At 36.0% G+C, this 26,342-nt stretch overlaps 2 protein-coding genes across 3 annotated transcripts in view; both read left to right on the top strand.

Annotated features, from left to right (window-relative positions):
* The first annotated feature begins 610 nt into the window (after nt 1-610).
* On the top strand, nt 611-2,679 carry LOC135840551 (kinesin-like protein KIF21A). Its single transcript, XM_065357153.1, has one exon. The coding sequence runs from the start codon at nt 1,245-1,247 to the stop codon at nt 2,529-2,531; it is 1,287 nt and encodes a 428-aa protein (XP_065213225.1). The 5' UTR covers nt 611-1,244; the 3' UTR covers nt 2,532-2,679.
* An 18,970-nt stretch (nt 2,680-21,649) lies between these two features.
* The window catches only part of ASPP (Ankyrin-repeat, SH3-domain, and Proline-rich-region containing Protein), a 309,410-nt gene continuing 304,717 nt past the window's right edge, over nt 21,650-26,342 (top strand). Inside the window, exon 1 of one of the 2 annotated variants that reach the window (XM_065358734.1) lies at nt 21,650-22,193. In XM_065358734.1, the coding sequence (XP_065214806.1) occupies nt 22,191-22,193 (3 nt within the window). In that variant the 5' untranslated portion in view covers nt 21,650-22,190. The remainder of the gene's footprint in view (nt 22,194-26,342) is intronic. The other variant, XM_065358731.1, reaches the window with a different exon arrangement.

The following is a 26,342-nucleotide window of genomic DNA, read 5'->3' as shown; positions in this document are numbered from 1 at the left end:
TGCTTTAAAAGTGTTAGCTTTCTTAATTTTGTTGATCTGGATACAAGTCGCACTAAGCACATGCCCGATTTTTCTTCGACTTAAGCACTTGTAACGTACGATGAACATTCTCAGCGGTAAGAAACTAAGTTTTTCCGAAACTGAGCGTTTACTTAACTTTTCGGGCTAGTTTGCTACGTGAAAGTTAACTGGGGAGTGTGATCTGGTTAACTGAATCGCAGCTTACTAGACTCAACTTTCGATAAGGAGTGTTTCCGATTGAGAGTTGTAAGTTGTTTTGTAGTTAGCTTCTTGTTTACGCTATTTCCGAAGCACAAAACACCCGATCTCATCTACCTGATTTCTAAGCCCAAAAACTTGTGATTGTTCATGCAGGGAGACCGCCACCGAGATGATCGCCGTCGTGACGAAGATAGAAGGAGGAGAGATGATCGCGAGTATCACTCAAGTTCCAGAAGCTCGAAAAGATCCCGTTCTGATTCCAGAGATGATTCCCGGAGAAAACGTCGGTCCAGCTCCGGTGATTATGATATCGAAGCCGAACGTCGTCGGATCGCTGAATCCAACGCGAGAATTGAACGCCAGCAGCGTAAAGACCGAGTGAGTCACGTGCATGAACAACAACCCTGATTTATTTCTTGTTTTTGTAAAAGCTTGAAAAACTTTGAACTTACGTATATGTTTTATTGGGTATTCAGGAACGAGAAGAAGAAAGCAAACGTCGAAAAGAAGCTGCGAATCGTAAACAGCGAAAAGTAAGTTCTAAACCCGAATCTAAACCCGAGTCTAAATCTAAAAAGAAAAGCGTTACCGAGCCTGATTCGAAATCTAAATCCAAAAAGAAAAGTAAAGCGCCTAAGTCTAAACCTGATTCAAGTACAAGTACGAACACCGCCCCTCCACCCCCGATTACTCAGCCTGTGCAAAACGAACCAGTGAAGAAAAAGAAAAAGAAGAAGAAGAAATTATCTGATAAAACTTCCGACGCAAATACAGCATCCCAGCAAACATCGAACCGCTCGTTAAATATTGAGACGATTAGCAACCTGAGTCAACCGAGCGTATCAACGCAGCAACCTGAACCAGCTAGTCAGCCTGCACCGACTCATCAACCTGAATACGTTGAAGTAACTCCCGAATTACGTTCAATAATCAACGTTCCCGAAAACGCTACGAATTTGGAAAAAGAAGACTTACTTGGACGTTTGACTAGCCTGAGTGTTTTAGGACAACAAGCTGCGACGATGCTGAATAACCTGAAATGTAAAGTTGAACCCGAATCAATCCCCGAACCCCGAACTGTGAAGAAAAGAGCTCCAACTCCGAAACCATCCGTTAGCGACGCTAGTGATAATGAAGTAAGCGGAAACGAGAAGAATGACAAAGCAAACTCAGAAGAGAGTTCGGACAGCTCTGATGAAGAAGAAGATGGAGAAGAAAACGATGATAGCTCAGATTCGGATTCTGATTCAGATTCTGACTCGAGCTCGGACGATGAAAGCGATAATGACAAAGGAGGGAGCGGAGCGGGTGGAACTAGCAACCACTCCTCTTCTCCTGACTCACCTCCCGAACCGCCAACGCAGAAAGAAAAGACGCAGGAGAAATCGAAGGAAAAGAAAAAGACGAAATCTAAGAAAAAGAAGAAACGTCAATCATTTAACCCGAATATGCTTCGAAGTCAGCATGAGTCACGAACGATGCTCACTAAAACAACCCGAATTGATACGTGGTATAAGATGCTGGAGATGGATGCGAAAATCTATCAGATCGACATACATAACCGGAAAACTGAGAAGAAAGCTGCAAAGATCGAAGAGGAGCAGCTGATGAATATCGTGTTGCACAGGCTGGACCCCCATTATCTTCCCCGAGTAACAATGATTTCACCAGTTGAGAAAGTCATCGAAAAACTTTTCGAAATAAGGCGCACTGAGCGCAACGTAAGTCGTTCATTGGTAAAGTCTGAGTTCAACAAACTCACTCTCGTAAGAGGTGAAAAATTGGACGATTTCTTCAACCGATTGGACGAGTTGCTGCTTGACTACAAAATGCAAACCAAAACTGACATACCCGAATCCGATGTATATGATCGTTTAGTTGAGGCGAATGAAAATATTTACCCGAACGTTAAGACAATTTTAAAAGCCCGTGGTGCGAACCAACCTTCCATACCTGACCTGAAAATTCTATTGTTGCAGGAAGAATCTGAGAAATACCGGAAGCCGGAAGAGGCGAACTTAGCGTACTACCGAAACCCGAATCCCCGACCACCTCCGCCACCGAATGCTGCTCACGTACCCCGACCGCCGCCGCATAATTGTTACAATTGCAGCAGTCCGTATCACTATGTGTGGGAATGCCCCGATTGGGAGAAAGGACCGAGATGCTTTAAATGCGGAGAGTGGGGTCATCGAAGCAAGGAGTGCCCGAACGAATACAGGGATTATAGATCAGGTAAACAACACCGAAACAACCGTAGACCTTTCCGTCCCCGATATCCAAAATTCCGCCCGAGAAATAACTACTGAGATCGTCGCCCGAACCAGAATTCGCGGAATAATAGAAACTATCGTAATGATAGGGGCTATAATTCCAAGAAAAACTGGCAGACGGACAGACGCAAACCACCGAAGTCAAATTGGAGGAAAAAGGGAAAAGGCTATCAAGGAAATAAAGACCCGAAGAAACCGATCCCGAAGAAAGAGCCTAAATCTACACCCGAAAATAAGAAATAACATGTATTTATTTTACAGAGTTCGAGATGCCGGACGACTTATTGGGCCTATATCGCGCCGGTATGATTTCCGCTGAGCAAATGGTTGGCTTGAAGAAGAAGCGCGACGCCATGCCTGATTACCCGAATAACGATTACTCGTCGAATCATCGTGATCAATATTACAACGAGAATTCCCGATATCACGAAGACCGCTCAAGACATCACAATCGCGACCACGATTCTGACACCCGACGTTCCCGATTTTCACCCGATAGACGCGATCACCGCCGAGAAGACCACCGGTCACCGAATCGCAACCCTGATGACGTAATGGTCACTCGTCAGCGAGCACCAACGGCGGAAGTGACACCACCTGAACAGGCGTTACAAGCTCTGAACCTGAACAAACCTGAACCGATGGAAACTAGCGAAAGCGATCCGTATATGGATTTTCTCCAGATTGAGTTCCCGAAGTTACCAGTGAACGAGATGAGCCCAACGGTGATAGCTGAAGTTCATAATAAAATTCATCAGCTCGAACATTGGCTTCTGTGCCTGAAAAAGAGCTTGGATCTGCGCGTCCAAATGTTAAATGTTGAAGAGGAAGCCGCACGTGAAGTTGTTCCGTTATTTCCATCAAATAACCCGATCCCGATTCCGCTGATGGACGTTTTAGGGCGGGTTATTTTGAGCCACCCTCCCGTACCGCCTCCGCCTAGTCACACCAGCGGCTCGAGCACGAAAACGACACCGGAAAAACGGCAACCGACGAAAGCCGAGCTCAAAGATGACGAGCCATTTGTACAGAAATCGACGAAGAAATTTCCCGAGCCGAAACCTGACGCCGGTAAAACACCGTTGAAGAAATTCGCCGATAATACGTTCAACCCGAAGGCTGAGGCGAAAACACCGACTAAGACTGATTCGCAACCGAAAACCGGACCTGAATTTCGGAAAAGTACGAGACCGCGTCGAATTATGCCGCCCTTTCCAAACAGGAGTTTCCCGATTCATCCGAATGGTTTTAAACCGATGCCGAGGACGTCTGGCACGTTTATACGGCCGCCGACGCCGACTGTACGAATCGAGGAAATCGATATTACGACGTCCACACCAAGTACCACGACGTCAAACCCGAGTTCCACGCCGCAGAACGTTGTCTCGTCAACAACGCCTCACGTTAATGTGTTGGGAAATCCAGTTGATCAGCCACGCCCGATTACACCGCCGCAGTTACATGCGAACCTGAGACAGACCGTGGAGATCCCGAGTGAAGAAGATTGGACGCAGGAAGCGTACAACGCAGATGCCCAACCGATTCGTCGTTGCCGAGCGAATTATCGCAGTGTGTTATTCACGTACGTTCAAAAGACGATGACGGAAAACATTCCTGTGTTGGTGGCGCAACGCGAAATTTTGGATGCCAAAATTATTCAACCCGGATCCGAGGGAGCCGACGATGGAATCTCCGTCCTTTCGTTGGAAGAAACAGCGTTTATTTTCTCGCAAACCGAAGAATTGGAGCAAGCGATTGCTGTGTGCAGACAAGTGGAAGGAGGTAAGAAAATCACTGTTACGATGTGATAATGGAGGTGAATATACCAGCAACGTGTTTAAAGAAATCTGTGAAAATAGAGGAATTCGCATTGAATACACGGAACCGAATACACCTCAACACAATGGAACAGCTGAAAGGTTCAATCAAACGATCATGAATAAAGTACGAGTTATGCTGCTTGATTCCGGAGTACCACAGCATCACTGGGATACAGCACTCGCAACAGCTATAAAAATCTACAACCGAACACCTCATTCCCAAATTAAAAATCAACTCCCGATTCGCATGATTTTTCCTGATATTCAACTCCGAGCCCAGTACCTGAGAAGATATGGCTGTATTGCGTATGTTCATCGCAATGACCCAAATTTGAAGAAATGTGATCAACGAGCTGTAATTGGAGTTCTTGTTGGATACACCGCAACTGGTTACAAAGTCCTACTACCGCAGTCCAATAAGATAATACGATCGACACACGTAAAGTGCGTTGAATTCAAGAACTACAGAGACATACAAGGTCTTTCCGAAGAGTATGGTCCTGTAGTACCGGAAGCTGAATGGCTGAAAGATTTCGAGGAAATTTACCGAAAACCTGAAGACAAACCGAGAACAACTCCGTTGCCAACGATTATTGATAAACTGTTAACTACAGCCAGCAGAGATACTCAGACTGATCCGTACGAGCCATCTGATAAACCCGAAACTCGAGAGTTTGGAACTCAAACTGATATTAAGATATCCATCCTGTGTAAACCTGATAAAGAACATAATTCTGATTCCGATTCTGACTCTGATTCCGAAACTGAAACCGAATGGATTGAACAAGAAATTGAATTAACTGCCCTGAACGCTCAAGAAGTGGAAAAAGATGTGTCAATAAAAGAACATTTTGATGCTGAATTTGCCCGATTGAAAGAGTACTATGATATAACCGATTCGAATAAAGACCTGAATACATTCGCGCTAATGACGTCGATGATTGCAGATCTGATGACATATAAACAAGCGATGAATTCCAGCGAACAAGTTCAATGGCAAGGAGCCATTGATGAAGAACTAAAGTCGATGAAAAACAATGGTGTTTGGGAAAAAGTTTGCCGCCCGACCAATACGAAACATAAAGTACACACCGTCGTAGATTCAACTATGGTTTTCAAACGAAAGATTGACACGAAAGGAAATGTTAAGTACAAAGCCCGACTTGTTGCCCGAGGATTTAAAGACACCCGAAATATGGCTATTTCAAAGATTTACGCACCAGTTTCCCGAATAACAACCGTGAGAACAGGTTTCTCAATCATCAATAAACTGAATTTAGAAGCTCGACAACTTGACGTAACTACAGCATTTTTGAACGGAGAATTAGAAGAAGAAACGTACATGGAAATACCCGAATGCATGAAACCAACAGCTGAAGAAAAGAAAGAGTACATTTTGAGGTTGAAAAAGTCGTTATATGGTTTGAAACAGAGCCCTCGTTGTTGGAATAAAAAGTTCGCAGAAGAATTGAAAAAGCTTGGCTTTGAAGCTGATGTGAACGATCCTTGTTTGTTTTGGATTTGTAATGGAAAGTTCCAAGGTTTCCTGATTATTTATGTTGATGACATGATTTTTGCCGGAAATGACCTGAAAATACTGAACCGATATATCAAGAAACTGAAACGGATTTTTAAGATGAAAGATATGGGAGAACCGACAAAATTCTTAGGCCTGAATGTAAAGAGAGACAGAAAGAACCGAATTTTAACGCTCGATCAATCTGATTACTGTCAAGAAATCTTGAAGCGTTTCAACATGCAAGATTGCAATTCAACACAGATCCCGATGTGCCCGAAATCAAAGAAACCTGAAAAAGTACCTGAGAAAAAGAAGAGAAAGAAGTACAACAAAAGAGAACGTAGACGAATGAATCGTCTAAATCAAACCAAATTTGATGGAGCCCCGTTTCCGTACCGAGAGGCAATTGGAAGTTTGCTATACTTAGGAAATGCCACCCGACCTGATATTATGTTCGCGATAAATTGGTTAAGTCGAAAACAGTGTAACCCGACTCAAGCTGATTGGCAAGCTGTAAAACAGATTTTTTGATACCTGAAAGGTACCACCCGACTTGGCCTGAAATACACCGGAACCCAGAAAGGAATTGTTGGACATTCTGATGCCAGTTTTGGCGACTGTGACGACACGAAAAAGTCAACAGCCGGAGTTCTAGTTCGCCTGAATGGAGATTTAGTAACTTGGTCCAGCAAGAGACAAGGTACTGTAGCGAATTCGACATGCGAAGCTGAGTACATAGCCATAAATTCGTGTCTCCTCGAAAGCGTGGGAGTTAACGAAACTGTGAGAAGAGCTACCGGAAAACGTCTTGACCCGATTTTGATTTACGGAGACAACACAGCATCCCTGAAATGCACGAATAAACCTGGATCCCCGAAACTGAAACACCTGACTGAAATTAAAGTTCACACCATTCTCGATTACGTGATTAAGAATAAAGTGAAACTTGAATGGGTAGAATCCGCCGAACAAGACGCCGATATCCTGACTAAAGCGTTACCGAGAGAAGCGTTTCAGAAGCTGAGAGACAGATTGTTGAGTGTAGTATGAGTTTTTCCCGATCTTGTCCGCCCCGAAATACCTGATTAAACTGCTCACCCGATTTCTTTTACTAATGAAGAAGTGTTTTGTGTTTTTCAATCTAATTGTTCACAGATCCCGGAGATTTAGACATGGTGTTAAGCGCACTTGAGTTTATGCTACGACTATCCCGAGATCACAACCTGACGCTGAAAGAAATCCCACAGAGGACGTATGACATCTTACGTGTTGAACGAATGAATATTGCCGACCAAAAACGTCACAAGGCGAAAGCTGCGAAAAAGCGCAACAAGGCGCATAAGAAAGCTGCCGCCGAATTCGACGAAGGCGTGTGCGAAGATTATATCTCAAGCGCCGAGTCCGACTCCGATAAGGATAATCCTCCGGGTAGACCTTTGGGAAATCACCCGCTTTTAGAACAAGCGTATCCGAGAGACTGATTTTGTTTTGCTATTCGCCCGACTTACTTTCCTGATTTCGTATTTTGTTTTTGACTAGTATTATTTTGATTACCCGAAGATGAATTTTGTGATTTATTTGTTTGTTTTTTGATGTTTGTTTTACCTGAATTTATTGTTTAAGCTGTAAATACGTTGTTTAAGCGCTATCGAGCGCAGGGAGGGAGTGTTGGTGGCCGCTAGGCTGCGCTCCCTACCGCTTAACTACTTGTTCTGTGTAAACCGGGCCTTAAGCCTACTACGTGCGTCTCGCGCTTTCTAAACTCGCCGCACTTGCTTGATGTTCGTTGTACTGTACGTACTGTATTATTTGCGTGTTCCTTGTTAATGGCTAATTGATGCGAATTTGTATGATTTAATATTATTTGTTTCTTTTGAATATATCGTTTATTTGTTCCTGAAGTTCGTCGTCTATTTATTTTATAAATAGAAGTGGCTGCTGTTATTTAGGTATATAAACTCTTTTAAGACCGTTTTTTGCTTGATGCTTTGTGTTTAATCAAATGAAAGCGTTCAATCAATTGCAATTTATTTTTAATTTAATTTTTCATAATTCCATAAATTGAAATTTGAAACGCGTATAGCCCACCTTTTTTATTCCAATGTTGGAATTTTACTCGAGCTTTTGAAGTCTACCTACCTACAAAAAGCTACGATTTGTTAAAATAAATTCTCATTGATAATATTTTTCATAAAACTACTCACTTAAGTACCTACCTTATAACTTATCGTTTTCCTATACAGTAAATTGAAAATAAATTATTTTTACGGGCTCGTTTTAATCATAAATTCAATAGGTAGCAAAGCAACGTAGGTAGGTACCTATTTGATGTTCTCTATTTCGGTTCAGTTTGATGTTGAAATTAATCTGTGAAAAAGTAAAGAAGGTTTACCTACTCTGAAAGAAAAATTCATCCAAGTTACGGCGTCGTATTAATCTGACAATGTTCACAGACGAACACAGCGTGCAGATTAAATTGACAAGCATTTAAACAGATAGATATCTATGTATTTAGCGAATTGGAAGCCAGTATCACCTTAGGAGGATACCGAGAGATTTTCTTTCAAGTAGATATATAGTATTTCAATTCGAGTTAATTCACGCGGTATTCATTTTTTTTTTTTTTTTTGGCAAAGAGATGCCATGTTTTATATACTTGTTTCCGCACCAATAAATACTCGGGTGAGATTTTACATTGTGTTCTATTTATTTAAATATCATAACTGGACAAAGCAGGCATATAGGCAGACGTATTACAGTCGACCAATGTGTTTGATAAATTACTTTTTGCTTTTTGTTAACGTTTGTTCTTAATCGCGAAACGAATACGTTCAAGTAACGTGCCCGATGCCGGCCATTTATGCCAAATCACGACCAGCGTGAAAATTTTTTCAACCAAATAAACGATAATTACACACGTGAAATATTCTCGCATAATAATTATACCAACATTTCCAGCGAGTTGGTGTCCTTGTCGGTGAACATTAATGACCAATGGTCTCTGAAATCGTATGTAGCTTAGGTACCTACCTATATATTTTTTGAGGCTCGGTTATAGGATCAAAGCTACAGATGAAAAAAAAATTTCGAGGGGTTGTTCGTTGAAAATATGTATTTTGAAACTCGTTTGGAAGATCAAACTTTTGGTTTGAAAAAAAAAACGAAGTTTTTTGTTGAAAATAATTGCGTACTTATACTTTCAACGTTACGTAAGGTCATCGTATATAAGCTTAAATACCTTTATAAAATTCAACTTGAACAAGCTCGACTAACTTTAATACGGTACTTTGAAAATCTGATACGATGCGATGGTTTATTTTTTATTATTTCGTTCGAGTTACTCGTCTATAAAACATTTCTTAATTTTTAAATAAGATAATTTAAGAAAAATAAAAAGACAAGCCCAATTAAAAGTTTTTTTTTTCAACTTATTAAAAGCCTTACTATTACTTACCTGGCGTCGTGGATAAGCTCTTTATAACTCGCTTATTTACATTTTAAGCTGCCTGGTAACTTTTAACTTGGAAAAACTTTTTAAACAGGTTTTCGTGAAAGTATATTCTTTTGTCTGTGCAGCAATTTCTTCTTTCTTTGGAATTTTCCATAATTAACCAGCACCGCCTACGTATACTATAAACTACGGCAATCTGTCAAAATTTAAAATTATAATACAGATGCACAATATTCGAACTATAGCGTAATTTATTCGACGCTGGCGGTTTTAAATACGAGCAATATCGGAAACAATGAGATCCGCCTTATTTTTCATTCCTCATCGTGAAAATGATTGCTTTGAAAGTGAACTTCGCTATATTTACTTTTATTTGCTCATTTAATCCGAGAAGAATTTTAATGAAGCTGTAAGAAAAAAGAGACAAAAATTTTAGTATAAAATTTATGATGAATTTTTACTCGAAACGAAACTTATTGAGAATTTGTACCGATGCTGAATTTTTATTTACTCGAGAATTTCCTAACGACCGAGACGCATTAGTAATTCCTTATACATGTAACTCTCTGGTGTCTTTCAAAATAACTTGAAATTTTTCTCGACATTGTGAATGACGATTTGTGTACTCGTATTTGAATAATTTGTTGTCTGTCATTCAACACGTTGAAACGTTTTGCAAACATACATAAACTGCGACCAATGAACTTCGTTATTCTTTGTGTATCTACCCGAGTACATGTTTTTTCCCATCATTAATGTCGAAAAATTAAAATAAAAAAAATATTGGCGTAACTCTAGAAGTTCTCTGTTGCCTGTATGAACTAGGTACATCATTATCGAACTAGCCAGGTACATACCTACTCTGTACATGCAGTCACAGGTCATACTTCTCTTTGTAATTGTCTCAAGTGCGCAAAAACAAAAAGTGAAAAAAATCAAGGTCGTGGAAGACGATATTCGCATTATATACAATAATGACCATAGGTACATAGATGATATATTTTGGGAATGACCTTGAATCGAGTTATAATTCCACTGATCTCGTATATTTTTTCGACGGAAATTTAAAAATTGATATAATTTTCTCGAAACTGACAAAACAAATTTACATAGCTTTAGCGCTGAAAAATAATAGCTATGAATTCGTCTACATTACTTTAGCTACGAAATTCAATACCTTACCTACGTTAATAAAATAGATAGGTATCCGGTATCGAATTATCAAATGCACTTCACCGACGTCGTAAGTACATCCTACACCGATATAGATTAAATGTGGATATTAGTTTCAGTTTGGGCTGCAGGGCATTCTGGAAGTAATAGTTCAAAAAAGAAATTTAAATAAAGAGGAAATAATATCTTCAAAATTGGAGAAAAATTGACAAAAATTACCAAAAAAAAAGTGAAAGCAATGTTGAAAAATTGATGCATTTTGATATTCAGGAGAATAAATAAAAAATAAAAAATCAGCGATTATGGGGACTCAAAAAATCGACAGTTAGATTATCCTAGAACTTTTTCAAAATCTTGAGTTCTTTACAAGAGAACTTTTGAAACCCGTCAGCTCCAATTGAACTCAATCTAACTCGCTGAAAGAGCATGTCACCCAGACCTCAGAACCAAATTCTAAGCTGCTTAAGTTGATTTTTCGATTTTTGAAGAATTTTTGAAAATAGCAGAAAACAGCCACTGGGTATATTAATTTTCTACCAAAAAAAGTAAATATAGAGAAAAAAATTGAAAATCGGTTTAGATACCACCACCTATAGTCAACCCCCTTCACCTTTAGTCGGTGAGCCCGCTTAAGGATCTATTGAAACCCCCCCCCCCGTCGATCCTCTGAGACAACTTTTTTCTTAGAGGAGGAGTCCTAAGGAACATTTCTTGCTCTCGTTCTTAAAAAAAAAATGGCTCTACTTACAAAATGGCGGCCATTTTGATTGGCAGGTCAGCCGAAATCGCAGATTTTGCGTTCCAACACTTCCAACATAGGACTTGAACAACATTTTTCAAACCGTACAAAGGTAGATCGAAAGATCAGGCAAAAATTTATCACTTGTCAAAATTTCAAGTGCTTAAGTGCGTTTTTCGATTTTTGGTGAATTTTTGAAATCAGGCCAAAAATGAGGGGGAAAATCAAAATTTTACCAAATTGACCAAGAAAGCTGAAATTCGGGATATACCCTATTTTCGACATGCCAAATCGATTGGAAACTGTTTCAAACCGTTTTGAGTAGTTCTGGAGCCTCCAGCAGATTTTTGAAACTCAAACTTCCCACAAAATTTCATCAAAATGGAGTTGGAAAGCCGAAATTTACTCTGGAAACTAATTTCAATACGCTAAGAAGTCGACTGCAAGTGAATTTGAAGTCGTTTTGGAGCCTCCACCAACTTTTTGAAAAGTGCTGGAGCCTCCAGCAGATTTTTGAAATTCTAAATTTCCCCAAAATTTTATCAACCAGGATGGAAAGTCAAAATTCATTCTGCAAACTATTTTTAATACGCTACGAAGTCGACTGCTGGTGAATTTCAAGTCGTTTTGGAGCCTCCAGCAACTTTTTGAAAGGTCGTATGGTGTTTTTTGGAAAATTGAAATTTTCAAAAATTCACTGGAGGCTCCAAAATGACTCGAACCAACCTGAAGTCGTCTTCAGAGGGTGTTGAAATTGGAGTGTAGAGTAAATTTCAGCTTTCCATCTCCATTTGATGAATTTTTGTAAAAATTTAAAGTTTCAAAAATCCGCTGGAGGCTCCAGTATTTTTCAAAAAGTCGCTGGAGGCTCCAAAACGACTTCAAATTCACTTGCAGTCGACTTCTTAGCGTATTGAAATTAGTTTGCAGAGTAAATTTCGGCTTTCCAACTCCATTTTGATGAAATTTTGTGGGAATTTTGAGTTTCAAAAATCTGCTGGTGGCTCCAGAACTACTCAAAACGGTTTGAAACAGTTTCCAATCGATTTGGCATGTCGAAAATAGGGTATATCCCGAATTTCAGCTTTCAGAAGTGTGATTTACCAAAGTTCATTATATGAAGAACCACTTCTTTGTATTCAGTAGATTCGCTATTTCTCTTCCAGAAAAGGCCATGCAATTACGATTCTCCTAAATTGCTCAGATGCTCTTACGTCCAGTCCGCTTCCTAGTTGAAAATTTTTTTTTCTTGGTGTATTGTTGTTGTTGTTTTTATTTTTAAATCTTATTCTTCCGATAACTTTGGTGACAATCATCAAAATTTCCTCTTTGTTTAGTTTTATTTTAACCGGCGTTTGGTGGCATAGCAGACCATATCGAATGTGGTACCAACGTGTAGATCTAGCCGAGACGATCACAACGCGCTACCTACAAGCCCCTCTATCTATTCATGGAGAGAAACTATGAGCGTCTAAAGTTTACCAAATGAGCAAAAAATGAAAAATTGTCAAAATGAAAAATTCGACCTGGGGAGCTTGTAGAGCATTCTTTTAGCTAAAAATTGCATTTTTTGGCATTGGCCTACCTTCATTTTTGAAGAATTTATGCAACTTTGAAGTTTTGAAACAGATCAATTTGAGTAAAATTTCCCCAAAAAAAATTTCATCAAATTTTACTCAAATTGATCTGTTTCAAAACTTCAAAGTTGCATAAATTCTTCAAAAATGAAGGTAGGCCAATGCCAAAAAATGCAATTTTTAGCTAAAAGAATGCTCTACAAGCTCCCCAGGTCGAATTTTTCATTTTGACAATTTTTCATTTTTTGCTCATTTCATTTGGTAAACTTTAGACGCTCGTAGTTTCTCTCCATGAATAGATAGAGGGGCTTGTAGGTAGGTAGCGCGTTGTGATCGTCTCGGCGAGATCTACACGTTGGTACCACATTCGATATGGTTTGCTATGCCACCAAACGCCGGTTAATTTTCCGTTTCAGTTTTTTTGCAGTTTTTTTCTTCCTGTTTTTTGCTTGATGTTTTTCTCATGTTGTTACATTTTGAAGAAAAAAAAAGGGAGTTATGATGTCATTGCATCTGACTATTTTAAAACACCAGTAGGTACCCATTTTAATGTTTCATAATATTTTTTTAAATAATTGACCCTTGAGACCTTTGAAATATGTACTTACCTACCTACTACTATTACTTAAATGAACGAAAATTACTACATTGCTAAATACGTTGACAATAGACACCTCGAATGTTAATTCTTTTCACTCCCCTGGTGATTTTCAGAATTCGTTGAAACAAGATAAAAAAAACTTTATGTGAAGTTTGTTCGAACCAAACCAAAAAAGCTCATCGTTTATAGCTCGTTCAAAAAGGAATTCTACGATTTTAATTATCTGATAAGACTTGCGTTTAAGAAATTTTCATTCGCATTAGGATTCGCCTGTTGAAGGTTTTAATTTCACAAACGTTTATTTTCATTTTTCTTGTAAAATGGAAATTGATATAGACTAGACACACAAACTTACCTTTCGAGGAAAAGTTATTTTTGCGTAGATTTTACAAAACGCGAGAAAATACCGCCGTTAAATGAACAAAAATAAAGGTTTTATTTTTATCTTTGTTATTTCAAATAACTTTCAAAAAAAAAAGGGGTTCATTTGCGGTAATTTTCAAAGCCGGTAGCGTTATAAGCTCCTTCATCAATGAACTTTCACAATAGAGAATATCGGGCTTAAAAAAATATGTCGATGGTAAGGGTAGGGTAGGGTAGGGTAGGTTACGTAAAAGCGTAAGCGTAAAACAACCGATTATATGAATAATTCATATGAAAAAAAAATTTATCGCGTTGTTTGATCTATTAAGGGAGTTCATCATACTGTTTGCTGAATTTTGTTGGCGTTATTTATGGAAAGTTTTCTTTTATTTTTCAATTTTATACTTTTTTATCGATAAAATTCAATAACGTAACGTGATATTCTTTTGTTTTCAACTTGAAAGCAGCAATGGTAGGTATCGGGTTACTGTTATTAAACGAAACCATACGACTAATTTAAAGAATGCGATAAACTTTACAAAAACGTCCAAGTTTTTTTTTCAAAATATCTTCAGGGTTAAAAACTACTTAGGTACTTTTTATTTAAACTGCATTATACCTTTGTCTAGCTTCAGTGTGTACGTACTTTATCAACAATATTTTTCTTTTGTTTTCTCCTCCCTAGTTGCGGTTTGAAAGTAAAAATAGCATTTACTTATATTTTCTTTAGCTTATTTATTTTTTCAACATGCTGCAAATTGAATCGCAAAAGATTTAAGTGAATTCCAGGTTTATTGAATTTTAATGTAATGAAACAACAACGAGAAGTTGCTTTTACGTACATTCCTAGGTAGAAATACGTATAGTTTTTACGATAAAAAATTAAATATGTACAAGAGTGGCAAAAACTTTCCTAACGGAAAATACCTTATATAAATATTTTCCCTAGGAGTGTTTCGTCATAATAAGGTTGGCCATTCCGTATTAAGATTAAAAATAAATTAATCAAAGAGAAAACAATTCCAAGTTATTTGCCATTTGAAACAAAACATTTACACTCAAAATGAATTAAAATTTGCATTTGAAACATTTTTTAATAAAAATAAAATTTACCTTTTGCAAAGATGGAGGAAACAATATTCTAACGGAGAACTGAGCTTTCGAAAGAACAATATTATATTTAATATTCATATAATTTTTAGCAAAATTGGTAAAGTTATTCGCTTATTGTTAGTATTTTACGCTTTAGTTGAATTAATTTTAATTTATTACGCGGTTAAATTATGCAGATAAATTATTCTTGGTTATTAAAATTTGTGAAATGTAATTCTTAACAAAAGAATTACATTAAATAAGTTTCGACTTCATTATTATTAGTAAATCAAATCAATTCAGAGTTTGAATCAATGTTCTATTTTACACAATACCTACATCTGCAATATTCTTTTGGCCATCACAACCTGTATTGCTAAAATAGGTACCTACCTACGTAGCCTAATAATACTTGGCAAAAAAAAAATAATATCTTCTCTTTTCCACACGAGAACGAGATACAATAACGATGAAAAAACGATGTTATTATTTTCACAGTGTAAAAATTATTTGCAAATGTTTGCATTTGAGTAAGCTTATAGTATATTTACATAAATTTTGAACGATAATTGCAAAGTACTAGTACCTAACCAGTGATTATTCTAAGAATTTTTTGGAGCTACACAAATACAAGCAGGATAATTTTCAGTATCAAGATTCCCCCTTATTTTTCCAACTCTCCCTGATTTTCTTACCACCCCCCCTCCCAAGCCAGATAAAGTTTGTTGAAAACTATCTATTCTGTTTTTCTGATTTCAACATTTTTCAAATTCAATCATGGGTTTTTTGAAATGGAAACTGCAGAGAAAATAACAAAATTGGCCCGAGCGAAGCGAGGGCGAAAAATTTGAAAAATTTGTAGTTCGAAAAGCAGAACAATATCAATTTTAATGTACAAATTCAGTTTTTCTGATCTCAACTTTTAAAAAATTTCATCAATAATTTCTTGAAATTTGAAGCGGGAAGAAAAGAATCAAATTGGCCCGAGCGAAGCGAGGGCAAAAGCTTTCTGAAATTCGCAGTTTCAAGAAGCAAAACAGCAATAATTTTGACGTGAAAAGTCAGTTTTTCCACCACTGATTTTTTTAACAGTTTGAACAAAAATATTTTTCAAGCACAAGATTAGCTCTTTTTTCAACTTTTTTTTCATTGAAAAACTCCCAAGCAAATCGGTATATGTGATGCGTTTTGCGATTAGAGACCTTGTGGTGAAAATTTGATGTTTTCAGGAGAGCCAAAACATCGAATTATCGAAAATTTTATCGAAAAAATTGACTTTGCATTTTCTGGCTGGTTGAAGTCTTCTGAACCACCAGTATTGGCTGTTTTGGCGTGACCACTTTCCATTGAGGAGATATTACTGGTAACGCTCAGGGACCTTGTGGAGAAACAATAAAAAAGAAAAGGTAGCTTGTGGTGAAAGATGAAAAAACCTGCCGATAACTCAAATTTTAGTACTTCCAACAAATTTTTCCATTATCACTAAAGAATAATTTGAAATTATTGAACTTTTTTATTAATGAAAATAAATAGTGAAAAATGGATGATGTTGATAATTTAATTGTTTCGAGAATTTTTTGGGGCTGTTTGCTATTCTTTTTAATTGGACTTTTCAAGAAAAATCATCATTTCAAATTTCATTATTTTATGCCTTTTGGAACACTTATCAAGAGCTTTTGCTTTTCAATTTCAAATTTTTCAGAAAAAAAATCGCGTTTCCTTTCAGATGATAATTATTTTATACGTTTTTAAAAAAAAAAAATCACCACAAGGTCCCTTATTATTTTTCAAAAATTACCGCATGATGCCTTACTATTTTTGATCAGTTCGGTATCAAGAACATTAAAGAAACAACAACAATAACAGTATCGGATTCAGCATTAAATTTCATGCCAGAATCCATACTCCCTCCCACAATTAAAAATTTTTTTAAATTTTTGATTAAAAGTTCAAACTTTAGAGGCGTTTTTCTCAAGAGTTTACTAAAGCTGTTACTCACATTTGCATAACTTTAGAGCGGCCGTACAGGCGTTATTTGACCACTTAGGTGAAAACTGATTGCACCACTGGATTCTCGTTGCAAAATTTAAAAAAAAAATCATCGAATCACCACAACAAGGTCCCTAATTGCAAAACGCATCACATATAAATATATGTGACCCGCTCTGACAAAACCGACCATTTCGACAAAATTTCAAAAAATGTTTTTTTCTCAAAAATCTGATCTTTCAACCCTTAAAACTCATTTTAAACATCATTATTTTGGACACTTTTTTTTGTCAAAACGGTCGGTTTTGTCAGAGCGGGTCACATATATTTTTGGTACTACACAAATATGTTGGTACTACACAACAAATTTTTGGAACTACACAAAATGTGCGGAGCTACACGTTAGAATAATCACTGTACCTAACCTATACAAATCGACCACGAATAACACCTTATTTACAAACTTTCAAATGTTATTTGAACAAGCTGTGAAATATGCGGCATTCTTATCTTTGAAATAAGTACGGTAAGTAAGTTTAACTATACTCGTGTGTGTAGATACCTACTTACACTGTAGAAGTAGAACATTTTAAGTTTTGTTTGAAAACGTTGAATTTGTCGTAAACTGTTATCATTTCAACTATATCGCAGCGCTTGTCTACGCTTACATTTCTAATTACCGTAGGTAATTAATATTCATGTATTTCAGACAAGCTGTGACAGTTTTCTCATTTTTCTTTTCAACGACAAAATTTAAAAAAATTCTTTGCACGATGACAACCAGCAGGTGTAATTCGTTCCTACTTTGTTATATTTCATTTCAATTACATACCTTCAAGTTTTACCGTAAAAATTTCAAATTTGTCGAAGGACTCGGTACCCACTTATTATTTGTTCGCGAAATAAAAAGCCATAATTAACGGTATTTTAATGCTAAAATTTCCCAACGGCTACGTTATTAGACATTGCAAAGCGATGAAAGATTTAGGTACTTATTCGTTTAAAAATAGCAACTTGAAAATTCTCGTAAATTTTTTGTCAATTTGATGGTCTCGGTCACGACCCGAGTATGAACCTTGAAAGACAACCTGGTGAAGTCAATGTGCTGAAATTATCGCGTGTAACTTACATCTTGCCAGCGTTCATTCGCTTAAAGATAATTATGAAAGTCTTGGGTTGCGAGTTTCAAATTCTCGTGATGTTGATGATTCAGTATAGGTATGGCAGATCTTTGATCGTTTGGTGATGATGATCAAGAAAGGTAAAGAATTAAATTTGAAAGTAGGAAAGGAAACATTAATAAGATGACGGTTACGATAAGGAGGGCCCAAAACGACTGCCCTGCCAAGAAAAATCGCTTGAATCGTCATTACTTCTCGATATTTGAAATAGGTATGAGCTTCCGTGAGAGTATTCTTTTTGAAATTTTGAGCCCAAAAAACGTTGTATATCTGGCCGCTTTCTGATTTCTAGATATTTTATTTGTAAGGAAAGGACAAGTTGGGCAAGTTCTTGATAGATTTCGAGTAAAGTAACTGTAGGTATTTGGTTGTTTTTTTCTAAAAAAAAAAATCAACAAAAACAGACATGTTTATTTATAAAAATATGTAGTTATTTGCAAAATAGACCTAACACTGAAGGCACCTACCTATACAAATAAATTGGAAAACAAATTTGACACTAACCCCTCCCCCCCAATTCTTTTCAATAATTTAAAACATTAAAATGTTGCACTTTTTGTCTATAGAACCTTTTTTCCATGTGGCGAGAAAGACTCCCCCAAATTGTCTACTTTTTTGATTTTCCAGACGCCTAAGGGCGAAGCTCCCCCTTATCATCCCTTTAGAATGATCCTACCTTAGAACTACGTATTCTAATAAAATGACATTAAAATGTTATTATTAAAAAAAATTGTTTTTTTTCAAACATACATTTTCATTTTTACTCTGTATATAACTTGGCCTATCAAAATTCTATTCTTACTGGGCTAGAATATCGCACCTTGAGAGTAATAAGGTTACATCTCAAAAAAAAAATTGATTTTGACATTTTCGCATTTTTGGGGTTTGTATGACCCCCTTCAACCAAAAATAACACTTTGAGTTGGGTACATTATCTAGATCTGTTGTAAAAATGCAAATGGAACTCAAAATCCCAATAACATTGCAAGTTGTTTGGAATTATAAGGGCACATCTCAAAAAACTCCGCCTTTTTTGAGTAAATTTCGTATGTTTTGAATGTTTGTCAGATAGAAATAGTCACAAGAAGTGTATTTTTTATTGGTTATGGTTTGTACCAAATGGAGAAAAAATTTTAAATGATCACTTTTCAGGAAAATGAATTTGCACATATAGGTAATGAAATTTTAGTTTTTTGAGAAAAACCCAATAAAACTAAGCACTAGAAAAAAAACTAACGACGTTATGTCGATTGGAAATTTAATTCTCTACAACTTTGTTAACATGAAATTTTTTTGGACGCTTCCTTTTCTCCTCCAGATCAATTTTAATGAAAGGTTATAACTCAAAATGTTTTCCAAACATTGAAATCTTTCCTTTTTAAAATTTTATTTTTCAGAGTGTTCTTATGCTAAATGAAGGTACGATATCAGATCTTTAAAATGAGGTGCTATTCATTTCTCACAATTAATTATAAGTTGATGAAAATAATGAATCAAATTTAAAAAAAAAAAGAAAATCACTCTCTTGTAAAATTTTACTTTTTTGAAATGTAACCTTATTACTCCCAGTCCCAAGGTGCGATATGAGAAAACGTAATTGATGAAAAATGAACGAAATGATGAAATAGGTAGAACAACCAACATTCCTAAAAATGGTTTGATCATTTCGTTGTAGGTTGGTTCTTTTTTTTTACGTGGATTTTGGCAGATTTAAAATCCACTATAATCTGCTAGGGTAGCAGCTTTTGAAAACAGATTTCCGATTTTACTGAGCTTACTTAGATAGAAAAGATTTGTAAGATTTTGAAAGTTTGTGTTTGGAATCTAAAAAGTGTTTTACAAAAATATTCAAAAATCTGTTTTAGTTTTTTTTTTTTTTTTTTTTACAAAATTCAAAATCCGATTTTGTAAAACTGCGTGTTCTTTTTACCAGATTGGAAGTAAGTAATTAGGTACCTACCTAGATAATCAATATAATCATTTCAACGTTGGAAAATTCATTTTCTCAGTTAAAAATTGTTTTTTTTGGTAATTACCTAATCTGATATTGGATGTTGGACAGATTTTGGATTTTGTCTGGATTTTTAACCGGCTTGATTCGGATTTCAGATTCTTGCAATAATGCGGTAATCTGGATTGTGGATCTCATTCCAAAATCTGCGTACAAAAGAACAGACACATTAATTTCTTGTCCTGTTCTGTGATAGTGATACCGGTTTTGGAAGATATAATTACAGCGTTGTTCTAATATTCATTCATAAAAATTGAAAAAAAAGTCAAGAAAGGGTCTATTTGTTTTGTTCAAAGTTCAAACCATTCAACTTGAAAAAATTTGATACCTACTTATACCCATCAAGTAACAACAGAATAGAAAATAATACCAACGTCATGTTCAAGCTCAATCAACCCTTTGAGTCTCTGAGCAGGCAGTTTTAGTTTGGCTTCTTGAACAAAATTTCTCTAAAACTTGTTTTTGTTTAATTAAATTGGAACCTTGGAAACTAAATTTCTGTTCATGGGATCTCATGGATCACTCATCACTCATTTCAGCTTTAATTGATACTTTTTGTTTTCTGCGAATTAATTTTGATTCTCTTTGTTTCATGTTTACATAGGTAATAATCTTGACGCAAAAAGAGAATTTAACCAACGATCATCGATCGAATTCTTATAAAATGCACAAGTTCACATGTTTTACTCTACGTATTACATTGTGTAAGAAACATTTTTTTTCTAATCAAGTAAAACATGTACTGAATTCCATATTTCTGAACGTTAGCTGAGTCTGATAGCATTTTGATTTTTGTTTGATGTTTTGGGATTGAGATGGGATTCCCTTTATTCTACTCAATTTCTTTGACTTGCAGAAAATTGTACAGAAGGTGCTACAATTCCAAGAACGCAAGAACCTACCTATCTGCTAGTCTGTCTCTGTGCGGAACTTATTCTAATTTCTAAGTGGAGAAGAAAGGTCCAAATCCAAATAATTCCATGAAACAAAATATGAAATTGAGAACTTTCATACTGTCTAGCATTGTTTTACCAACTCCAGTGTTGGAAACATAACATCCATAAGTAAGGTGATTACTGATTAGTCTACGAACCGATCACACAATTGAATTAAGCAACAGGTAGGCACCTTCTACGTCTACATTTCGCAGTAAAGTATAATTCTCAATCAATTAAATTTCGGTCACGTATATACACCTATCATAACAATTGGCTTAAAATTCATTCATCGTTAAGCCGGAGATTCTGTAGTAGTAGTTTCGTAGCTAGTTAAAAGACCAACGAACTCGCCATCTCGGAACTCTCTCGGTGTTATTTGTTATCTAAACGTAAACAATGAGAAGTGTTGGATAATTTTTGGAGTAAATTACGTAAAACCAACAATGCACAAACTAGTTCATCGGCTTCGGCTTCACTTCAACCAATTATTCGCGTTTTAAATACAATGTGGAAATTACCGGCGAATAATAAATCATTTCAGGTGAAGAGTGAAGCAAAAGGTAGAGACTAGAGAGACAGAGAGACTGAGAGAGGTTGTAAGTAGTAATGCATATACTAGCTATCGCGCGGTAGCACGCTTAGATGTTATTTCTAACCGTTTCTTTTTTGAATTTCCAACAGGCCGTGGAAGATGCGGTGTTGCCATGTTGTATTGGCGTGTTTTGCGGATACCTGTCTGGCTCAGTCACCTAGGTTTACTGGTAAGTAATTTACCTTATAGCCAGTCTATGTGCAGGAGTGTAGCGGAGTTGGTAACGTGGCATTTGTTGTTCTCTCGATCTCTCGGTTGTGTGTATTAAATATTTTTGCTTCGCTATGGATCTTCTACTACATTTGTGGTGCGTTTTTATCGCGTTTTCACCTTGAATTTCATACCGTAATGTTCTTATTACCGATTTAAATACATGTTCGGTTCGATTAAATATTAATACGCGTATTAATTGTGCGTTTTTTCATCTCGAAATTATCGTATTATGTGGTGCAGTTGTGTAGTGTTTCAAGATTAGAGTTCTTGTATAGTTGTGTAGAAAGTGGCGCGATTTTCGTACGAATGTGTTCTCCGTTTGGTGGATTGAGATCTACTACGATATCATCTGGTGTGCTGGATTTGGATTTGGATTTATAATGCGTTGTATTCATCTGTACTTCTTCTTCTGCGGAAGCTTTGGCTGTAAAATATAATGGTAAGTTCGTGTCCATTGAGTAAAATCGCGCGTTTCGCCAATGTTCTAAACAAATATACCGCTGCGGACATTTTTTCATATCGTATAATATAAATAGTATGCCCTACATTGAAGAGTTGTTCCTGTAAGTCGCTAACCTATATCTAGGACAAACTAGATGCAGGTGTAATATATTTGCTACATCAAATATCTACTGTATTCATTCTGCTCGAAACTCTCGAGAAGATTTTATATGAAAAACTATACTCAAATCTGTGTCCTGTCTCAAAACGTTACTCTTTCTTGTGTCCAATTCCAATGGATCGCCATGTGTTCTCAAATTGCACGTCGAATACCAACAGCAACGGTGCTAGTGATAGAGCTTGAATCATGTTCACTTATCTACGTTCTTACATTTTTTACGCAATTACCTCGACCTGGGTGATTTTCACATTTGAACTTGCTGTCGGAATGTGGTTATTATTTTCAATGCTCAAAACTGCAATTTATGATTGCTCGATGGTTGAGCTCCACTGCTCAGTTAAGCTCTCGAGTATTGCTCACCAATGTACGTCTCGACCTGCAACGATTTTCATATTCGAACTTGTTGCCGGAATGTGGTTATTTTTCAGCGTTCAAAAACTGCCTGATGTGATTTTAGGGTACCTTTTTAATATTTTGTGAACCTCGATGGTATCTTTCTCAACGACTACAGAACTGAGAACGATGATTACTCGTAGATTTGTTATTTTTCATTTGGTTTACTGTAAAGAATTTAACGTTCAAGTTGATTACTATAAACGAATAGCGCCTTTTATTGTACGTTTCAAAGGAATTCCATTATATACCTGTGTATCAGGTGATTATGGCGGTTAAATATTTCGCGTCTTGGGGTTCACCTTACCTTACCTTAGGGTTACCTTTATGCGAATGTTCATCCGCAGCAGTATTTTTATATTAAATATTTTTCTCTTTCTCTCGCTCAAAACGTAAAGGTAAAGGTATCCATCGTATGCTCGAATATGGTGAATTTAATTACACGTTGTAAAATTCCCTCAGACGTGTACTAATTCTCGAAAGAATTTCATATTCGAGTCGAGAATTCGCTCAATTTTTTTTTGTATTTTTTCAAATTGGTATTGCCATCCAGGGTCTCGTTTTTCGAGTATGAATACGGTTTGTGATGCTGGTCGGATTTGTAATAATAATAATAATAATATAAGTACGTTATTCGAATGAATTATTGTTATTTTAATTGGATACAGTTTCGTAATAACGAATTGTTTCCTCATTTTGGCATATTCGTGCTCGATTGTGTTTTTAAATGCGAATTAAAATGTGGTTCGGGTTTGGATTCGGAATGAGGAAAGGAAACGCAGTTCGGTTTACCAGGGATGGTGTATAAATAGCTCGAAGAATTGCTCGATAAAATGTTATTTTGAAAGTATTGAAAAAGATGCTGTTTTGGAGGTATGGTTTGTGGAAAAATGGAATTGAGTGTGTTTGTTGGTTCAATTCGAAATTCAATTTCAGGACAGGGGTTTTGTGAGGTTTTGTGTTCTTTTTACCTGTAAAAATACGATTGCTATATGAATATGCATTTTTTCAAGTGTGGAATTCGTTGAAAGTGGTCGAATGTGTATGTACTATGTACATCAGTTGATGAAGATTTTTGGATCGACTAATTTGAAAAATTGATACCTATAATAGCTTCAATTTTTTTTCAAATTTAATAGTCTGTTTTCGGTTTTTTAGCAGCTTTTCATGCTTTCTATTCTTCTTTGGCTGAAATTTCCAGATGAAAGTAGTTTTCAATCGAAGCCAAACTCTCCGAAGGCTTAAAATTGAAAAGAGAGACACACTCGCCAACCTTTGCCTTTTGCTCCAAAAATAACCCTGTTCGAGCGGGGAGGGGAAGGTATGAAGTTCAAAAATCTACAAAAATGATGACACCACATAAGATGATGAAGATTTCTCCTGGGTTTTTGAACTCATTATTAACGACTGAGAGAAGTTTAACTGATGAATTTCAAGAATTTTCATGAGAGAGGTTGGACTGAACGATCAAATTGTGATATTTAAAAAAAAAAAATCGAATTCGATTGTTTAGTCCAACTTTTCTCATGAAAATTCTTTTGGGAAAAAATCCTCAATTATTGAGGATTTTTCCCCTCAAATCAATATGTTGATTTCCAACGTCAAATTTACAGATGCAGACAAAAACAAAAAGCCAAGTTGATAAACATTTGCTGTAAAATTTGACAAAGCTAAAATTTTTTCGATTGTTCTTCTCAGTTTTTATTGAATACTTCAAAATGTAAGATTTCATTTCTTTATTCAACAACTTCGACTGCTGATGAGGAAATTTTTTTAAATCGTAACAAAATTGGAATACAATGAAGTAAAACAGCGCTGGAGGTTTTGATTTTTAATAGAATTTCATTTTGGAGTTTTCTGAGGAGAATCAGCTGAAGTATAAAATTTGATGCTGTTTCTATGCAGCATCACAATTTTTCAACACTAGGAATTTTCACTTCAGAAGACTCCCTTATTTGAAATATGTATTCGAATTTTTGGTCTCAATTAGGGGTAACGCCTCAGGTTTTTTTTGCCCTCTCTAGTTTTTTCACCCCCTAAGAATTTTTTGAAAAATAAGCCACCAAAGTCATGAATCGATTCGAAAACCATATTAACATGTTTTATGCTTCTTTTGGAACACAATGCCCTTGAAAAGCTGCATTTTCCATTCAATGTTCATGGTTCAGGAGACTTTGAAAAATGTGATGTGAATTTTAGTCGATTTTCTTAACAAAATTTATAAAAAGTGAGTTTTGATTTTAAGGATGGGTCGCACTAATTTCCATCAAAATGAGTTCACGAGTACATCGCTGAATTCTACACACTGTGGTCTATTAGATCAGATAGTTATTTTTCATCAAAATTGTTTTCTAAACATTTTTAGAGGGGGTAAAAAAATAGGGAACGATTCAAGCCCAGAATAGAAAATCCTTATTAATTTTTGTTCTCCAATTTTTTTACCCCCCTAATTTCAGAATTTTCGCTCGCTGACGACCGTTTAAAGGCGTGATATCAATTTTATTCATTTTTGGGGAAGTACTTGAATGTATGGCTCTGAAGTTTTGTAAATAATATTGTCCAAAAAACACTTTCTAACTGTTGATTACATCATTGTAAACAATCAACCAAAAAAATTGAATAAATGATTGTACCCCTCTAATATAGGTTTTCTATGAAAGCAAATGAAACAAAAACGGGTACAAAACTGAAGAATTTAAGTATAGCAGTAACATGAAAACAGAAATTTGGAGCAGGAACCTTCACAGCAATTTTTTACCACCTATATCCGCAAAAAATTTCCTAGTTTCTTGTGAAAAACAATGTGTTCATCTGGTGGTCCAGGAATTTAAGAGTCCAAAAATACGTGTATTAAATTTTTTGTCGAAAATTTGCACAAATAATCTTTATAAATTCTCAATTTTATTCTCAATTTAGTATGTTTTCATGCAATGAATACACTAATGATAACGGAAAGGGCACTTTTTGGCATGATTAATTAATAATTTGTTAGGAAACGTCGAATCTATGTTGTTACTATTAAAAACACAGAAAAAATTGGGGGGGGGGTAAAAAAGTAGTGAATGGGAGTAAACGAAATAGCGAACGGGCGTAAAAAAATTACGAACTCGTTTTTTTGCAAAAAATATTTTCTTTTGGCGAACCTAATGAAAATTAACTTTTGGCAAACACTGAATCTTGTCAACGAATGTTTGCTGATTTCAATGCGCTTTTCAGTTTTTCTCTAGCTTTATTAGATCAAAAGAAATTTCAAGATATGTCCTTAGGGGGGGTAAAAATATAGGGCCGTCGCCCCTATATATTTTTTCTTGGTTTGAAATTTCATTTTTTTTTTCAAATTTAGTAATTTTTTAATCCTTAAGTAGAAACGAGAAACTTACATCTCAATTTCTCTTTCAGATTCTAAAATGAAAAATGTTTACGTTTTTCCTCCGTGCATAAAATTTTATTATATACTTATTCCAAACAAAATTTTTTTGTAATTCAAAAGTAGGAAAATGTTATTAATTTCCTAAAATTTTTGAAAAATTCTGATCAATTTTAGTCTCAAAAATTGCCAAAATGAAATGATGA

Source organism: Planococcus citri, chromosome 3 (genome assembly GCF_950023065.1).
Source record: "Planococcus citri chromosome 3, ihPlaCitr1.1, whole genome shotgun sequence".
Classification (NCBI taxonomy): domain Eukaryota; kingdom Metazoa; phylum Arthropoda; class Insecta; order Hemiptera; family Pseudococcidae; genus Planococcus; species Planococcus citri.
Note: the sequence above shows the minus strand (reverse complement) of the source record. Positions and strands in the feature narration are given on the sequence as shown.

Excerpts from the sequence above, each read along its gene's own strand:
- LOC135840551 (XM_065357153.1), top strand. The coding sequence starts at position 1,245 with ATGCTGAATAACCTGAAATGTAAAGTTGAACCCGAATCAATCCCCGAA.